The sequence below is a fragment of the Pristiophorus japonicus genome, chromosome 14 (genome assembly GCF_044704955.1).
Source record: "Pristiophorus japonicus isolate sPriJap1 chromosome 14, sPriJap1.hap1, whole genome shotgun sequence".
Classification (NCBI taxonomy): Eukaryota; Metazoa; Chordata; class Chondrichthyes; family Pristiophoridae; genus Pristiophorus; species Pristiophorus japonicus.
The window spans coordinates 59,329,456-59,349,327 of record NC_091990.1 but is presented as its reverse complement, the minus strand read 5'-3'; the positions used below and the strand labels follow the sequence as shown (position 1 = coordinate 59,349,327).

Genomic DNA, 19,872 nt, shown 5'->3' with positions numbered 1-19,872 from the left:
TAATGACAGACGCTCTAAACTGCAATTCCATAAATAGGAACAGGAGGAGGCCATTCAGCTCCTCGAGCCTACTCCGCCATTCAATTAAATCATGGCTGATTTGGACCTTAAATCTATTATCCCTGTCTTAGCTCCATATCCTTTGATACAAAAACCTATCGATCTCAGTCTTGAAAGCTCCAATTATCCCAGCAGCCACAGCCTTTTGGAGAAGAAAGTTCCAGATTTCCATTATCCTTTGTATGAAAAAATGCTTGCTGATTTTACTGCTGAATGGCTTTGCTCCAATTTTAAGATTATGTCCCCTCGCACTTGATTCCCCCAATGACCCTGATCTCAGCTTGGTCATCAGCACAGTACTGAATCTGGGTGACATGCTTTCCCCCTCTGCTAACCTTCCAAAGAGGGAAGTTCAGAGAATGAGGCACAGCTCACATATCAGTCATGAGACAGTTAACAGCAGGACTGGCAGAGGGTGCTGGTCAGCTCTCGGCAGGGGATGGCACATGGCTGGGGAGGGGCCAGGAAAGGGAAATTATAGCTTTCAAAAATCAGCATGTTAGGGTGCAGGAGTTCCTCACCGGGCTTGTGCCCTCGTGTCAAGTAGAGTCCAGGGCGGCAATCCTAACTTAACCTGCGTGGCGGGAAACTGATAGCATCAGATCATATTACAACTCGTCCAATTTTATTCACTATTGACTTCAATGGAGTGTAGAACCATGCGGGGTGTACAACGGCCGGCCGATCTGAACTCGTCCATTTCCCCCCCGGCCAGGTTAAGTTAAAATTATCTCCCACCCCAATCAAGTATTTCCCATCGGAAAACAAGAGGGAGTGTAGGGAGAGTCAGCATGACACACTCTTACACATCTCCGACCAGCTAGCTTCAAATGGGGTTGGTGAAAGGCCTGGGAATCTCAAGACACTCAAGCTTTTATGAATCGTTAAAACTGACAGAAACTAGACAAGCTGCAGCACAGGAGATAACACAAGCTGATGTATCTCACTCGAGAGCTGCACATCATGTAACACCGAGCAGTTGAGTGAATACTTCCACTAAAAACGTGGTTTATCTTGTGCTTGGATACTGGCTTTTCTGCTGTGGTGCTTTCAGTTTAGAGTTTATGTATGAGCCCCACTGCCAGCAAATGCTTAGAAAATGATCACCTACATGTAGAGAGACAACACTGATGTACACACGAGCTGTATAGTACCAGAAAGGACTGAACGATTTCCGTTTAGCCGCCGTGTACTGTGCATGTACAGAAGCTGACACTGAGTCACACGCGAGCCATACAGTCGCAGACAGGTGTGAATCGTTCCCTTTTACCCGATGCAAATCCCTCGGGGAATCTGCTGGAGCTGTCACTGAGCTGGTATCGTAGTTAGTTATAGGAAAGTGTAAACACAATGGGCCGGAATTTCGGCTCCTCTCCGCTCCATTTTTCACCCGGAGCGGTGGCAATGGCAACGGTGAGGTTCTGGGCAGGCAGTCAGTCTCCAGCACCCCGCAGCGATCCTCGGGTCCGGTTTTGTGGCGGGACGGAGCAGCACCGACCGGAAGAGCTGTGCTGGTGTGCCACGCCCCTGGTTGCGACACCAGCGTGAGTTTTGACTTCAGCCCGACTCGTCCACCCCGAAGCGGGCCTGGGAAATCAGGCGGTCCAACAATACCAACTGCAGAGGGGTAAGTAATGCAGTCCTAAGGTAAGTGTGATTGTTTTTTCTTTTAATTTTTTTTGCAATTTGTATTGTGGCATGGGCTATGTATTGGGAATGTTTTTCTGGCTTTTTTTTTTTAGGTCCCTCCCGCGCCCCCCACCCCCCTCCCCCGCCCAGGCGTCTCTCGAGCGCTCCTGGTCCGGCTCTTTAGCTCAAGAGCTTCCCGTGCTAGCGCCCAAGAGAGGTGTATAACGCCTCCCTTAGCGCTGCGCCCCCAGACTCAGGGCCCAGCTGCCCAATGTTACTGACTGAGGAGAAAACGGTTGCCGTCACTAACTTTACCGCCCTGAAATCATCAAAGCTGAAAATCCAGCCCATTAATGATCTGTTGTGGGAGTTGCTGCTTCTATTACCTGTACAGATCTGGCAGTTGGAGTCCAGCAGGTGGCTCCGGTGTTGATGTGTGGTGTCCGCTCCCCGGCTTATCTCGGCCTCCGATAATTCCCCATTCCCAGCAGATTTTGGTGAACTGTCCTGCACAGAAAATACGCCCTTTTGAAATAGGTATTAGCCTCAGGAATGGTTAGATGAAGTCTGCTTAATATCCTTTCAGTAGATTTCAACAAATAACAAGAATTTCTAAAAACAAATACAAGTATGCGGTGCCTTGCTTCTCTATCTTGCTATTGTATAAAGACCGAGTGATTCCAGCCTGTTCCGCCATCTGAAGAAAAAACACCAAGAATCTTCCGAAGCATGACTTTTAAACTCAATTTAAACCCGTAGTCTGGTAACCTCCCCCCCAACAGTTACAATCGCACCTGTTCTTCAGCACTATGACGTGGGACATAGGTCATCATCATAGGCAGTCCTCGAAACGAAGATGACTTGCTTTCACGCCGAAAAAGGATGAGTTCACAGGTGTTTCAATGAAGGGCCTAATATTCTGGATCCCGAACTACATCCTGAAGGGTGGAAGATACCTGTGCGTGGATTTTTTTAACATGTGGTGGCCGTTGCACACTAGCCACCACACGGGCTTGGTCCAGTGGCAAGGGTTAACCAGGACGACTGGAGACCAGCTCTGCTGCATGGACCTAGTGCGCACACATATCGCAGTGTGGGCTGGCCCGTGCTGCCCCTGGGCCCTCGCCTCTTCTGGGCCCCAAACTCTCGCCTCTCCTGGGCCCCGATCACATCCCTTTACCAACTCTTGCCGCTCCTGCTGTACCTGCCCGCACTGCAGTCAGCCGTCGCCCTCCTGCAGCAGCACGCGCTGCTCCCTGCAGTGGTATGCCGCTGCACGCTGCTCCCTGTAATGGCCTCGGCCTGCTGATGGTCTTGCACTGGTACTGGTGTCGTGGAGGCACTTCAGGGAGCAGCGCAAGCAGGTGCAAGAGAGTGACGACTTAGAGAAAAGCGACTGGATTGGACGTCGCCAAAATCAAGGTCGCTGATTGGAGCGTGGGCAGGTACAGCAGAAGAAATGGCAAGCAGCAGAGGAGTGGTGAGGTCGGGGCGAAGGAGCGGCGAGAGATTGTCGAGCAACGTCATCGGGGCGGAAGAGAGGCATGAGTTCGGGACCCAGAAGAGCCCAAGGTCCAGGGGCAGCACGGGCCAGCCCATACTGTAATATGTGTGCGCACTAGGTTCGTGCAGCAGAGCTGGTCTCCAGTCATCTTGGTTAATCTTTGCCACTGGACCAAGACCTGGCTCTGTCAAGCCCGTGTGGTGGCTGGTGTGCAACGGTCACCACACGTTAAAAACATCCATGCACAGGCATCTTCCACCCTTCAACATGTGGTTCAGTATCTGGAATATTAGGTCCTTCATTGAAACACCTGTGAACTCATCCCTTTTTGGTGTGAAAGCAAGTCATCCTCGAAAAGAGAGACCGCCTAAGGAAGAAAGAAAGAAGGTGTAAACCATTCAGCCCTTCGGGTCAGCTCATGGCTAATCTGTACCTCAAGTCCATTTTTCCACCTTTGCTCCATATCCTTTGATACGCTTACCTAACAAAACTCTGTCTGGCTTTGTGATCCACTGGCGTCTGGCACTTCAAACCATCTGCTCACATGACCAGTCTCACCTGCTGCGCAGACCAGCTGCTGTTCCGCCTGTCCTCTTGCCAGGGGACCTTCCACTCATCCCTGGCTGGATATATGTCATAAACCAGATACAATTATGCAGCCCTCCCTTGACATTTCTGGGAAAACAGGATGTAGCTAGAGTTTTTAACCACATTGAAGTGATGCTTCAGTTGTATCGAGCCTTAATTCTGGATCACTGCGTTCAGTTCTGGGCACCGCACCTCTGGAAGGATATACTGTCCTTGGAGGGGTGAAGTACAGATTCACCACACTGATACTGGGTCTTAACTGCTAAATTATGTGACCAGGTTCCTTAAACTTGGCTTGTATTCTCTCGAGTATAGCAGATTGAGGGGTGATCAGTTCGAGGTGTTTAAAATGTTAAAAGAATTCGATACGGTAGATGCAGAGAATCTATTTCCTTTGGTGCCGGGAAGAACAAGGGGAAATTATCTTAAAATTAGAGCTAGGCCGTTCAGGAGTGAAATCTGGAAGCATTTTTTACACACAAAGGGTATTGGAAATCTGGAACTCTCTCCCCCAAAAGGCTGTGGATGCTGGGGCACAATTGGAGCTTTCAAGACTGAAATCGCTACATTTTTATTGGGTTAGTGTATCAAGTGATCTGGTTCAAAGGCGAGCAAAATGGAGTTGAGGTACAGATCAGCCATGATCTAATTGAATGGCGGAGCAGGCTTGAGGGGCTGAATTGCTCCCTTCTGTTCCTACAGAAGGTTAACCACACACAGCAGCCCCCGGCATTGAGGATGACTTGCTTCCACACTAAAATGAGTTCTAAGATGACTAATGAGTCCAATGCGGGATCTACAGACTCTGTCACAGGTGGGGCAGGTGGTGGTTGGAGCGACGGGTGGGTGGGGTGCTTGATTTGTCATACTCTACCGTTGTCATACTCTATTCCGCTGTTTGTACTTGGCTTCCGCGTGCTCCCGACGAAGAGACTCAAAGTTTGGCGCCTTCTCGGATGCTTCTCATCCACTTTGAGCGGTCTTGGACCAGGGATTCCCAAGAGTCGATGGGGATGTTACTTTTTTCAAGGAGGCTTTGAGGGTGTCCTTGATGCGTTTTCTCTGCCATCCTGGGACTCGCTTGCCATGACGGAGCTCAGAGTAGAGCGCTTGTTTCAGCAGTCTTGTACCAGGCATGCGGACAATGTGGCCCGTCCTCCGGAACTGAGCGTGGTCAATGCTTCAATGCTGGGGATGTTGGCCTGAGAGAGAACGCTGACATTGGTGCGCCTATCCTGCCAATGGATTTGCAGGATTTTGCGGAGGCAGCATTGGTGGTACTTCTCCAGTGCTTTGAGGTGCCTACTCTATGTCTCTGAAGCATATAGGAGCACTAGAATTGTGTTCACATACAAAACATTTATTGTATCTTCTCCTGATTCTCCCCCACGCATCACTTTTACACTTCCAATTCGCAGCGGAAATGTATCTCCTTAACATCTCTGTACTACGTGCAGCGTGGTTCAGCAGCACTGTTTCCATTACTCAGGGAATGCAATTACTGTAAATATTTGCAAAGGCTTTGCTTACTGAAAGAGAATACTATTGTAAATGCTCTGTTATTGTAAACTCTGCCTTCTGTTATTAATTCTGTTCCAGTATAGCATACAGCACATAATATAAAATTATATATTATATGCAAATTATCATGCAGTGCATTATGTTATGTACGTGCACGCTATGTACAACAAAGCTTCTGTATTAAACACACTGGCGATAACTTTGAATCTTGGCTTTTTGACTTCAATGGAAGTGAAAATGGGGAGATGTACAACAGGCGACTGATCCGATATAGCCCGATTTACACTATTGCCCAAAGTCAAAATTACCCCCACTAACTTTTTAGGAACTGTGAAACTTACAGAAACTGGACAATGTATAGGCATAGAGAGCTGCAGATCACACTGGCACATGTGTATCAAACTATGGGCATAATTTTAATCCCCCAAAACGTATGGGTGAGATGTTAAAATTTAAAAATCTTAAACCCGACCCCAAACCACCTCCAAGCCATCCACTTCCGGGGTTTATTGGAGGCAGGACGGAGGGTGGGTGGGCAACCCGCTCCCAGGAGGCAGGTTAACCATTTAAATATTATAATGAGGCTGGGAGCCTCACATTTAAGGTCCCTTGCAATACCAGATTTCTAATTGGTCCCTTGGAAGACAAGACACACCCAGCAGTTTGTTTGCAATGTGTATTTAGATCTGCCTGCCTGAGTAATCAAGTACTTTGCAATGTGTTATTTGATCTATTCATTCGGACTGCCAAGCTCAAGACACATATCACAGCATTCTCCTCCCCAAGTGTCTGACTCTTTTCCTCCTCAAACAAGTTCTTGGCACCCCCCCCTGCCCCCGCCCCCCCACAAACAAGTTCCTGACCCTCCCCACTCCTTGAGTTCCTGACCTTCTCCTCACCCAACAAGTTCCTGACCTTCTCCCCGCTCCAGGTTCCTGACCTTCTCCCCCTCCCCGCCCCCACGAGTTTATGACCTTCTCCCCCTGCCCAAGTTCCTGACCTTCACCCGCCCCCGCCCAGGTTTACCTGCTTCCCTGGGATCGGAACCTCCCCCCACCACTCATCAGCCCCCTGGGTTACGGGATCGAACTCTCCCGCGGTCGGGAATCGGACCCCCCGCCCACACCACACTCCCACTAGCAGCTGCTGGCTCCTTATCTACGGCCGTGGTCTGCTCTGGAGTGCTCAAGTCTTTCAAGTCTTTTTCACATACACAACCATTCTCTGCATGTTCAAACTCTTTTCATCCCACAGAACTGCCAACTCATGCATTTGTCTTCCATTTCTACTGATCTCCTCACGCTACCCTTTTAACCATCACCTCTCATCCTATTTTCGAGTCCTCGCTGCTTTTCCTTAAGCTATTTCTGTGCGTCACTTTCTCTATCCTGATCCAGTATCCATTATCTGGACTTGTATCTCCTTGAGTTTGCAATGAATGCCCGTCTATAAAATCTATTTTAAATCTACTAAATAAAATCCTGCAAATCCTCTGGGAGGACAGGCGCACCAACATCAGTGTCCTCGACCAGGCTAACATCCCCAGTATTGCAGCACTGACCACACTCGATCAGCTTCGCTGGGCAGGCCACATAACTCGCATGCCAGATACGAGACTCCCGAAGCAAATGCTTTATGCGGTGCTCCTTCGTGGTAAACGAGCCAAAGGAAGACAGCAGAAACGTTATAAGGACACCCTCAAAGCCTCCCTGGTATCGTGCGACATCACCACTGACACCTGGGAGACCCTGGCCGAAGACTGCCTGAGGTGGAGAAAGTGCATCTGGGGGGGCGTTGAGCTCTTCAAGTCTCAACGCAAAGAACGTGAAGAGGCCAAGCGCAGGCAGCGGAAGGAGCGCACGGCAAATCAGCCCCACCGACTCCTTCCCTCGACGAATGTCTGTCCCACCTGTGACAGGGTCTGTGGCTCTCGTATCGGACTGTTCAGCCATCAAATAACTCACTTTGGGAGTGGAAGCAAGTCTTCCTTGATTCCGAGGGACTGCCTATGAATGGATTAATAAAATCTACTTTGGGATTTTCAGTGGAGTGTCTTACAAACGAAGGAATGGCGAGGAGGAGATACGCAGAAAGAAAAGCACACACTCCACAAAACATCACGCTGAAATTAGTCCACAGCCAAACTCCACCAAGCTGGTGCAGGACAGGAATAAATAAAACCCCACCAGAAGTACAAACTCAAGGGGCAGCGAGAATGGAGTATCGTGTCCAATTCGGGGCACCACACTCAGGAACAATGCCAAGGTCTTGGAGCTAGATGCAGAGATTTACTAGAATGGTATCAGGGGTGAGGGACTTCAGTTATGTGGCGACACTAGAGAAGTGGGGTTGCTTTCCTTAGAGCAGAGAAGGTTAAGGGCAGATTTAGTAGAGGTGTTGAAAATCATGAGGGGTTTTGATAGAGTAAATAAGGAGAAACTGTTTCCAGTGGCAGGAGGGTCGGTAACCAGAGGATACAGAGTGAAGCTAATCGGTAAAAGATCTAGGGGGGGATATGAGATTTTATTTAACACAGTGAGTTGTTATGATTTGGAATGCACTGCCTGAAAAGGTGGCCGAGGCAAATTCAATAGTAACTTACAAAACGGACTTGGATATACACTTGAAAAGGATAAATTTGCGGGACTATGGGGAAAGAGCAGGGGAATGGGACTAATTGGATCGCAAGGAGCCGGCACAGGCATGATGGGCCGAATGACCTCCTTCTGTGCTGTATGGTTGTTTAAACACTGGCTTCAAGGAAAATAAGAAAATGTAGAATTTTGAACGCTTGGCGAAATTACATGTTAATGGTTAAGTATTAAAAGATTGATGTCGCAGATTAGTGTCAAAGGAGGAGAGGTGGCAGTGGATGACTGGATTCCAAGCCGCATTCTGACCACAGAAGAAGGGAGGTTTTGGCACAATCAGATATTAGAATTACATGTGTACCTTTCCCACATTATTACAAGGACAGCAAAATCTACTGCCCTCAGCAACTTCAAAAATGTATGCACTATAATGAGATTGGCATCAGAGCTGCCTGGCCAGTAACAACCCCTAAGTTTTTCTCTCAGTAACTATGGGGCAGACAATCGGACCTGTCATGTTTGCAACTACAATGTAACACCACTGTATTAATGTATACACTCAACTTAGAGGCACACCTTGACCACAGGGGGTGAACTTGTGGGAGACACTCCTTACCTGATCACACAGGAATATAAAGGGAGGTCCCACGCAGGGTCATCACTTCTGGAGTCCTGTAACAAAGAGCTAAGGTCACAGGGTGGCCTTGTCCCTGGACTGTGCCTCGTGTGGTTTCATGTTGTAGAATAAGGACATTACAGGACCTGCCCATTTTTAGGCACACGGCGGGGGGGGGGGGAGCGGGGGGGTGGGTAGGATCTCAGAGTCTGAATGGTGAGGCCTAAGCCGCACCCAATATGGGGCCATGGATTTTGAATAACCTTGGACTGTAGACCCCTCCTCAGCTCGAACAGGGTATCAGGACAGATTTGTGCAACAGTTCAGAAACAGTGAGATAGCGGAAAGGGACGGTGATAGTGTTCATGTTCTGCAAGGATAAGGTCAAATGTGCCAAAGGGAGCTCTTCATCCAATCTCATTGCCTGCTCTCTCACCAAACAAACAGCGCAGTTCATTAATATTACCACCACTTGTAGTTCAGAAAAAACCGTGAAAGACAAAATGGGACTTCCCTAAATATCTTTAATGTTTGAGAAGATATACATTTTATATATCGGATGACAATCTTGCAATCCAATGACAGTAACAACCGACTAACTGTACACGAATGTGACTCATCTCAGAGTTGAGATGGCATCAATCAGCTGCTCTGACTTCAGGACTATATGAGACTTAGTGGGGAGGGGGATTTTAACCCTCAAGGACGGGTGGGTTGGAGACTGGTGGCAAGTAATAACTTTAAAAATCTCAAACCTGACCCCAACGTGCCTCTAACCGGTTTTAGCGGCGGCCGGTCAGGTTGGCGGGCGACCAATCCACTCTCAGGAGTCGGGTCGTGCCTCCATTTTATTTTTAACCCGCAGAGGCCAGGTTTCCCGGGGCGCAGGAAATCCAGGAGGTAAAAGGAGACAAGCAGGGCCGGATCCATGAGGGAATTGCCTTTACAGAACTGCTTGTGGGCTAGGAGAAGCAAGAGTGTTTCCTCTAGGCCCAACAAGCCTTTACACACCCAACGATCGGCCGACCCCGCCACCCCCCCCGCACCCACTGACTCTCCGCCGCAATCTCCTATTTCAGCCACAATCTACGACTGCCCCCACCCGATCTCAGACTCCCCCAGCCCCCTGCAATCTCCTACTCACCCCACCCACCCCCCCATCTCTGACTCCCCCACGATCTTTTATACCTCCCAATCTCCAATGCTCCGCCTCGATATCCGACTCCCCACCCGATCTCTGATTCCCCCCACTCCTGATCTCCATCTCCCCCCCACCCCACCGCCTCCTGCAATCTCCTACCTCTCATCCGCTCCCCAGCTGCATTCCCGCCCAAGAAGCAAGCAGCCTGTCAATCGGGCTGGCTGTTAGTGGAAAACCTGCAGAAAAACATTTAAAAGACCTTCTACAGATATTTTCAACAGGACATTTAGAAAAGCCGTACTTCCGGGTTTCTCATCCAAAAATCCTACCCCCACAGCTCTCCTCACGGCCCTAAGTGAATATTGGGGCCAGTCTCCCACTTCATTCCTGCCTCCAGGTATGAGTCCAAAGTATCCTCTGTCTCACGAGCCTTTACTTTTACTGTTATTAAACAAGACATAATGTCGTGGTTTAGTTGGCATTACTTACCATTAAGTCCTCAAGGGTTAAGTTCTGGTCAGTGTCTCTTTCGATTTCTACCTCTCCTTTATGTGTGAGTTTAATGAGTGGCTGTCTTTCGAATTCACCCGATTCTGTTGTCATTAGCTTTATATTCTGTAAATGACAGGAATTGTGAATGAAGGGAGGACGGAGTTTCAACACTTGACTGAGGTATAGAAGGATGTAAATAAGAGCTTGTGTCACAGTAGCCAAACAAAATGCACGTTCAGGTATGGGTTACGGTAAACAGTACACTGAGATTCTCTCAATGTAAACAAGTTGTTACACTGATGTATGTTAATCATCCTGTACCCTAATATATGCCTTATAGTGATCAACTTGAACCCTATTTTATTACACTGCGACACACACTATGCTAAACGTCTCACTGCGCAGTAAACACTCTGACGTACCCCCTATGACAATATCCAGTGTTCCAATGTATTACACTGAGATACGCTTTATGCTAATCTCGCCATACCTGCTTTTCATGCTTTTCAGACCGGGAGGCCACTTTCGGGCATTCAGTCGTCTTCATGATGACATTAGCTGGCAAGTTCTCGGTGCACCAGGACACACAGGAGACTAGGGGCTCAATTTTCCACGGTGATTTTTTTTGGAGCAGGCCGCTTTTATGGGCTAAGTTAAAAAAACACTGTTTCCCCGATCAATTTGCACCAGCGTAACTCAGTTAGTTACGATTTTTTTAGATTAGTTTTTTTTTTGGAGAGTTAAGGAAATCGGCGCAGGTAAGTGCAGCAGATGCCCAGAGAGAGAGAGAGAGAGAGAGAGAGAATCGGGTGACCGATTCGGGCGGCGGTCCGGACCTGACCTGCAAACCCTTTGGCTGGGGCCATTGGAGGTAAGTTGCTGCTATATATTTCAATGTGTTTAATGTGTTGGGAGCTGGCTGTATGTTTCACTTTTCAGCCTCAGCCCGCATTGTGTCCCTGGTTACCATGGCAGCCCGATCTTTTTGGTGCAAATCAAGGCTCCACCCCCAAAACTAAAGGACAGGTTAGGCCACGTCAAAATGAAGAAATCCAATTTGGAACATTTTTTTGGGGCGTACTTGGGGCCCCAAAAAAGCAGGCGTAACTCTTCAAGTACGCCAAAAAAAAGCTTGGGGGAAAATTTAGCCCTACGTGTCATCAGCAACACCTCATCACTGGCCCAACAGCAGAGGGCCCTCTCTCGAAGACAGTGGACAGCGCTCAACCAAATCCACAGGGCATGGACAATGTGGCCACCTTCTCCACAAGTGGAGGATGAGGGACGAGCCGAAGTGCGACTGTGGCCATGAGTCCCAGACCATGGAACACATTGCATCAACCTGCCCACTGAGATCTGTTGTGGGAGGCACCTCATTTCTCCACTCGGCATCTCAGGAGGCCATCAAATGGATAGTCAAGCTAGACATCCCATTATAAGCTGTTCCCGTCATATGAAACAACAACTACCCCAGTGTATTACAATGAGATACCTGCTATGCTAAATGTCCCATACCCATGCATGGCGCACACTCAGTCAAAGATTATCCTCTATGTAAAGCAATTCTAATCACAGTTACCCTAATATTTCCACTGGCTGCGGAGTTTAGAACCAGAAGTCACAGTCTCAGAATAAGGGCTCGGCCAGTTAGGACTGAGATGAGGAGAAATTCCTTCACTCAGAGGGTGGTGAATCTTTGGAATTCTGTACCCCAGAGGGCAGTCGAGGCTCAGTCTTTGAGTATATTCAAGACAGAGATCAATAGATTTTTGAATATTAAGGGAATCAAGGGATATGGGGATAGTGCAGGAAAGTGGAGTTGAGGTAGAAGATAAGCCATGGTCTTATTGAATGGCGGAGCAGACTCGAGGGGCCTAATGGCCTACTCCTGCTCCTAATTCTTGTGTTCTTATTATGTTCTTATTACCCCCTATGTAGAACTCCCCTGGCATTCGCTACTTACATGCTTGATTTCGCGCTCCCTCCATTCCATCAGCTCCAAGGAAGCAAGCTCTGTGGGACTCATAAGAACCAAACACTGGGGTGTGATCTCGCCCAGCAAAACCTGTCTAAACAAATGCTGCAATAAAAACAGGAGATCCAATCACTGGTGACTTCACAGAAGAGATTTTAACAGAAACTCCAACTCAGACTGCTCTTTCCACTGACTTGTGAATGTTATTCATTTCTGGCATATTGGAACTGTCACTGATGTTCATGTCCATAATTCAGAGGGTGCATTTTGCTCCGTCACAAACCTCTTTTAGATGTCAGAGAAGCAGGGGCTAGCACTACGGCAATGCAGAGAGCAGGCAGCACAGGAGAGGAACAGGTTCTGCTGTCGCACCTCACCATCCCACTGCCCCGAAGACTTTCTCAGGCTCAGTGTGCAGGCAGACACAGTAAAAACATTTGATTTTCCTATTACTCTGCCATTGAGAACCTAACAAAAAGATGCAAATCACATAATCTAGACTGTTACTTTAGTGCAGTGCTGAGGGAGCACTGCACTGTTGAAGGTGCCATCTTTTGGATGAGACTTTAAAACCGAGGCCCTGTTTTGCCCTCTCAAGTGAGCATAAAAAGAACCCGTGGCATTATTTGAAGGAGAGCAAGAATTCTCCGGGTCCCCCTGCCAATATTTATCCCTCAGCCAATATCATCAAAAACAGATTAGCTGATCATTTATCCCATTGCTGTTTGTGGAACTTTGCTGTGCACAAATTGGCCGCCATGTTTCCCGCCATTACAGCAGTGACTTCAAATACTCAACTGGCTGAGAAGAGCTTTGAGCAGTCCTGAGGATATGAGAGGCGCTATAGAAATGCAAGCTCTTTATTCTCTGCTATGTACAGATTGACACGTCCAGGTTTAGCAATTAACCACTGCTCACAGTACAGTACCAACTGAAGAATACAGTGAACCCTGTAAATTAGGAACCCTGAAGGGACTTGCATCAGGTGTCCTTTACTTGCAGGTGCCCATATTTTCAAAATGGTCATTGGTCTCCAGTCATCTTGGTTAACCCTTGCCACTGGACCAAGACCTAGCTCTGTCAAGCCCGTGTGGTGGCTGGTGTGCAACGGCCACCCCACGTTAAAAGCATCTTCCATTCTTCAGTATGTAGTTTGGGACCGAGAATGTCAGGTCCCTCATTGAAACACCTGTGAACTCATCCCTTTTTGGTGTGGAAGCGGGTCATCTTTGATACGAGGGACTGCCTAATACTGGATGAGCTAAATATCCCGGAATTGGTCGTGTCTCCTGCAGGGTTCAATATTTTCACCCGGGATCATGCCTAATTCTGTAGCCCTGCCAGCAGGATAGAAACATAGAAACATAGAAAAATAGGTGCAGGAGTAGACCATTCTGCCCTTCGAGCCTGCACCGCCATTCAATAAGATCATGGCTGATCATTCCCTCAGTACTCCTTTCCTGCTTTCTCTCCATACCCCTTGATCCCCTTAACCGTAAGAGCCATATCTAACTCCCTCTTAAATATATCCAGTGAACTGGCATCAACAACTCTCTGCGGCAGGGAATTCCACAGGTTAACAACTCTGAGTGAAGAAGTTTCTCCTCATCTCAGTCCTAAATGGCCTACCCCTTATCCTTAGACTGTGCCCTCTGGTTCTGGACTTCCCCAACATCGGGAACATTCTTCCCACATCTAACCTGTCCAGTCCCGTCAGAATCTTTATGTTTCTATGAGATCCCCTCTCATCCTTCTAGGATGTGATTTCCATTGATTTCCTCGTTAACTGCCATACTGGGGTCCTTTTCCATTGAGAGAGGGAAGGGGGGAGGGGGTGGTTCATGTCCTGTAGGCCCTGTCCGGCACCCTCTCCCTCGGTGTGCTGCAGCTGCTAATGTTTGAAGTGCTGAGGGGGCTGGGGAGGGGGCTGTTAGTAGCTCATCAGTACCTGGCGTAGTGGTGGAGTGAGATGTGATCCTCCAATTGTAGCGTTACTTATTCCCAGCCTCTCTCCAGCCGCTCGCGAGTGTTCGGCTGGGTTTTGAGCGCTTGGCTCAGTGTCGCGCCCGTTGCTTGCAGACTGACTGGAGCTTTCCTCCCGCATGCTCACTTTCACATTCCTCACCTATGCTCCTCTGCTCTGCACTTGACCTCATTTTAAATTAAAAATACCCGCTAATATTTGACAGGAATGGAAAAAGATGGCTTCCGCCACCTTGGTTGGTTGCTCGATAGACTGACGGTTGACGGTCTGCCTGGTGAGGGTTGCCAACTTCGGGTGGCGACATTCCTGGAGGTTTGATCATATGATGTTCTGACCATCTGACCATGCGATGACTGATCACGTGACATCTGATCACGTGACTATTACAAACGTTTTTGCATTTACCTTATAACGTTGGCTTCTCTATCATTGACTATTTTTGCTTGTAGTTTCGCGGCAGCAGCTGTTGTGTGACAAGTTCCGAGAACCAGGTGATCACCCGTGAGCAGATGAAGAGGCGAAACCGAGAAATAACAGCACCCGACGAGGCTTTCGGCTCCCACTTCTGGCGCTCTCTCCGAGAATCTTCAGATCCTTTTATATTCCTCCTTTTCAAATATTTATCCCTATCCCATTTCATATTAAATATTAGGGCCAGAAACTGCGTAGCGCCCCGTTTGGGAGCGCAAAAGTGTTGTGTTCCAAACACAGATGAGACTGCACACTGGGAGGTTAAAGTAACAGTGACCTCAGTCTTTATTAAGACACTCCAGAGTGAGTAACAGGTCTTAGGGGCCGGCTTATATACAGTGCTCCCAAGGGATGTTGGGATCCTTTCGGACTTCAGGGGATGCGCTCCCTAGTGGCGGAATATGGGAGTGCATGCTTTACAGATACACATCACTCCCCCGCCAAATTCAAAGTGAAAACTATTTACAAGGTTGAGGCGGTCGGGAGCCTTTCTTTCCCTAGGTGGACTGCCTCGGTATAAGTGTCTGTTCTGGTGTGTTGGCTGTGCCCTCGCTGGGCTAGCGTGATGTTGGCCCTGCAAGACTGCTGAGTGAGCCTGGCCTTGCTGGGCTGTTGAGCGTGATGGGTTCGATTTCCTAAGCTGGCGTGGTATCGTTGATCCTTTGGGTGTGTTTTGTGGGCTCGAAAAAGGTGGTGTCTGCTGTGGGTTGTTCAGGGCAGTCTGTGAACCGCAGCCTCATTTGGTCCAGGTGCTTTCTGCAAATTTGTCCACTATCTAGTTTGACTACAAACACCCTACTCCCTTCTTTAGCTATCAGCGTGCTCGCGATCCACTTGGGACCATGTCCATAGTTTAGCAAATACACAGGGTCATTCACATCAATTTGCCTTGACACAGTGGCGCGACCATCGTTTACATTTTGTTGCTGCTGCCTGCTCTCTATCTGATCATGCAGGTTGGGGTGAACCAGCGAGAGTCTGATTTTAAGTGTCCTTTTCATGAGTAGCTCAGCCGGGGGCACCCCTGTGAGCGAGTGGGGTCTCGTGCGGTAGCTGAGCAGTACTCGGGACAGGCAGGTTTGGAGTGAACCTTCTGTGACTCGATTAAGGCTCTGTTTGATTGTTTGTACCCGCTCTGCCTGCCCATTGGAGGCTGGTTTAAATGGGGCCAAGGTGACATGTTTGATCCCATTGCGGGTCATGAATTCTTTAAATTCGGCACTGGTGAAACATGGCCCATTATCACTGACCAGTATGTCATGCAGGTCGTGGGTGGCAAACATGGCCCTCAGGCTTTCAATAGTGGCAGTGGCGGTGCTTCCCGACATTATTTCTCATTCAATCCATTTTGAAAAAGCATCCACCACCACCAGGAACATTTTACTGAGAAACGGGCCGCATAGTCGACATAGGTAAAAAAAAGGGATGAGTTCCTACGAAATGAATTTAAGGAGCTAGGAGCTAAATTAAAAAGTAGGACCTCAAAAGTAGTAATCTCGGGATTGCTACCAGTGCCACGTGCTAGTCAGAGTAGGAATCGCAGGATAGCTCAGATGAATACGTGGCTTGAGCAATGGTGCAGCAGGGAGGGATTCAAATTCCTGGGGCATTGGAACCGGTTCTGGGGGAGGTGGGACCAGTACAATCCGGACGGTCTGCACCTGGGCAGAATCGGAACCAATGTCCTCGGGGGAGTGTTTGCTAGTGCTGTTGGGGAGGAGTTAAACTAATATGGCAGGGGGATGGGAACCAATGCAGGGAGATAGAGGGAAACAAAAAGGAGGCAAAAACAAAAGACAGAAAGGAGATGAGGAAAAGTGGAGGGCAGAGAAACCCAAGGCAAAGAACAAAAAGGGCCATTGTACAGCAAAATTCTAAAAGGACAGAGGGTGTTAAAAAAACAAGCCTAAAGGCTTTGTGTCTTAATGCAAGGAGTATCCGCAATAAGGTGGATGAATTAACTGTGCAAATAGATGTTAACAAATATGATGTGATTGGGATTACGGAGACGTGGCTCCAGGATGATCAGGGCTGGGAACTCAACATCCAGGGATATTCAACATTCAGGAAGGATAGAATAAAAGGAAAAGGAGGTGGGGTAGCATTGCTGGTTAAGGAGGAGATTAAGGCAATAGTTAGGAAGGACATTAGCTTGGATGATGTGGAATCTATATGGGTAGAGCTGCAGAACACCAAAGGGCAAAAAACGTTAGTGGGAGTTGTGTACAGACCTCCAAACAGTAGTAGTGATGTTGGGGAGGGCATCAAACAGGAAATTAGGGGTGCGTGCAATAAAGGTGCAGCAGTTATAATGGGTGACTTTAATATGCACATAGATTGGGCTAACCAAACTGGAAGCAATACGGTGGAGGAGGATTTTCTGGAGTGCATAAGGGATGGTTTTTTAGACCAATATGTCGAGGAACCAACTAGGGGGGAGGCCATCTTAGACTGGGTGTTATGTAATGAGAAAGGATTAATTAGCAATCTCGTTGTGCGAGGCCCCTTGGGGAAGAGTGACCATAATATGGTGGAATTCTGCATTAGGATGGAGAATGAAACAGTTAATTCAGAGACCATGGTCCAGAACTTAAAGAAGGCTAACTTTGAAGGTATGAGGCGTGAATTGGCTGAGATGGATTGGCGAATGATACTTAAGGGGTTGACTGTGGATGGGCAATGGCAGACATTTAGAGACCGCATGGATGAACTACAACAATTGTACATTCCTGTCTGGCATAGAAATAAAAAAGGGAAGGTGGCTCAACCGTGGCTATCAAGGGAAATCAGGGATAGTATTAAAGCCAAGGAAGTGGCATACAAATTGGCCAGAAATAGCAGCGAACCTGGGGACTGGGAGAAATTTAGAACTCAGCAGAGGAGGACAAAGGGTTTGATTAGGGCAGGGAAAATGGAGTATGAGAAGAAGCTTGCAGGGAACATTAAGACGGATTGCAAAAGTTTCTATAGATATGTAAAGAGAAAAAGGTTAGTAAAGACAAACGTAGGTCCCCTGCAGTCAGAATCAGGGGAAGTCATAACGGGGAACAAAGAAATGGCGGACCAATTGAACAAGTACTTTGGTTCGGTATTCACGAAGGAGGACACGAACAACCTTCCGGTTATAAAAGGGGTCGGGGGGTCTAGTAAGGAGGAGGAACTGAGGGAAATCCTTATTAGCCGGGAAATTGTGTTGGGGAAATTGATGGGATTGAAGGCCGATAAATCCCCAGGGCCTGATGGACTGCATCCCAGAGTACTTAAGGAGGTGGCCTTGGAAATAGTGGATGCGTTGACAGTCATTTTCCAACATTCCATTGACTCTGGATCAGTTCCTATGGAGTGGAGGGTAGCCAATGTAACCCCACTTTTTAAAAAAGGAGGGAGAGAGAAAACAGGGAATTATAGACCGGTCAGCCTGACATCGGTAGTGGGTAAAATGATGGAATCAATTATTAAGGATGTCATAGCAGTGCATTTGGAAAGAGGTGACATGATAGGTCCAAGTCAGCATGGATTTGTGAAAGGGAAATCATGCTTGACAAACCTTCTGGAATTTTTTGAGGATGTTTCCAGTAGAGTGGATAAGGGAGAACCAGTTGATGTGGTATATTTGGACTTTCAGAAGGCGTTCGACAAGGTCCCACACAAGAGATTGATGTGCAAAGTTAGAGCACATGGGATTGGGGGTAGTGTACTGACATGGATTGAGAACTGGTTGTCAGACAGGAAGCAAAGAGTAGGAGTAAATGGGTACTTTTCAGAATGGCAGGCAGTGACTAGTGGGGTACCGCAAGGTTCTGTGCTGGGGCCCCAGCTGTTTACACTGTACATTAATGATTTAGATGAGGGGATTAAATGTAGTATCTCCAAATTTGCGGATGACACTAAGTTGGGTGGCAGTGTGAGCTGCGAGGAGGATGCTGTGAGGCTGCAGAGCGACTTGGATAGGTTAGGTGAGTGGGCAAATGCATGGCAGATGAAGTATAATGTGGATAAATGTGAGGTTATCCACTTTGGTGGTAAAAACAGAGAGACAGACTATTATCTGAATGGTGACAGATTAGGAAAAGGGGAGGTGCAAAGAGACCTGGGTGTCATGGTACATCAGTCATTGAAGGTTGGCATGCAGGTGCAGCAGGCGGTTAAGAAAGCAAATGGCATGTTGGCCTTCATAGCAAGGGGATTTGAGTACAGGGGCAGGGAGGTGTTGCTACAGTTGTACAGGGCATTGGTGAGGCCACACCTGGAGTATTGTGTACAGTTTTGGTCTCCTAACCTGAGGAAGGACATTCTTGCTATTGAGGGAGTGCAGCGAAGGTTCACCAGACTGATTCCCGGGATGGCGGGACTGACCTATCAAGAAAGACTGGATCAACTGGGCTTGTATTCACTGGAGTTCAGAAGAATGAGAGGGGACCTCATAGAAACATATAAAATTCTGACGGGGTTAGACAGGTTAGATGCAGGAAGAATGTTCCCAATGTTGGGGAAGTCCAGAACCAGGGGTCACAGTCTAAGGATAAGGGGTAAGCCATTTAGGACCGAGATGCGGAGGAACTTCTTCACCCAGAGAGTGGTGAACCTGTGGAATTCTCTACCACAGAAAGTTGTTGAGGCCAATTCACTAAATATATTCAAAAAGGAGTTAGATGAGGTCCTTACTGCTAGGGGGATCAAGGGGTATGGCGAGAAAGCAGGAATGGGGTACTGAAGTTGAATGTTCAGCCATGAACTCATTGAATGGCGGTGCAGGCTAGAAGGGCCGAATGGCCTACTCCTGCACCTATTTTCTATGTTTCTATGTTTCTATGGATCCTCGAGCATGGTCTGGAGGGCCAGGACCACAAACTTAGTGGTGCCTCTCTGGGCGCATTGCTCAACTGAGCACACACGCTGCATTGCCGTACACAGGACTCTAAGTCAGAGTCGGTACCGGGCCACCACACGTGGGATCCGGCTATCGCTTTCATCATTACTATACCCGGGTGTGTGCTGTGGAGATCCGAGATGAATGTCTCCCTGCCTTTTTTGGGTAGCACTACGCGGTTACCCCACAACAGGCAGTCTGCCTGAATGGACAGCTCGTCCTTTCGTCACTGGAACGGCTTGATTAGCTCTTGCATTTCAACGGGAATGCTGACCTAGCTCCCATGCAGCACACAGTTTTTTTTACTAGGGACAGCAGAGGATCTTGGCTGGTTCAAGTCCTAATCTGGGGGGCCGTGACAGGTGATTTATCATTTTCAAATGCTTCCATGACCATCAACAAGTTTGCGGGCTGCACCATTTCCACCCCT

General features: G+C 48.1%; 1 protein-coding gene across 10 annotated transcripts in view; it reads right to left on the bottom strand.

Annotated features, from left to right (window-relative positions):
- LOC139279924 (uncharacterized) overlaps window positions 1–19,872 on the bottom strand; it is a 164,054-nt gene that overhangs the window by 34,670 nt on the left and 109,512 nt on the right. For 8 of the 10 annotated variants that reach the window (XM_070899247.1, XM_070899246.1, XM_070899245.1 and 5 more), the window contains 3 exons: window positions 12,106–12,222; window positions 10,140–10,265; window positions 2,076–2,196 (listed from right to left, as the gene is read on the bottom strand). In XM_070899247.1, coding sequence (XP_070755348.1) covers window positions 2,076–2,196; window positions 10,140–10,265; window positions 12,106–12,222 — 364 coding nt within the window. The remainder of the gene's footprint in view (window positions 1–2,075; window positions 2,197–10,139; window positions 10,266–12,105; window positions 12,223–19,872) is intronic. The other 2 variants (XM_070899249.1, XM_070899253.1) reach the window with 2 other exon arrangements.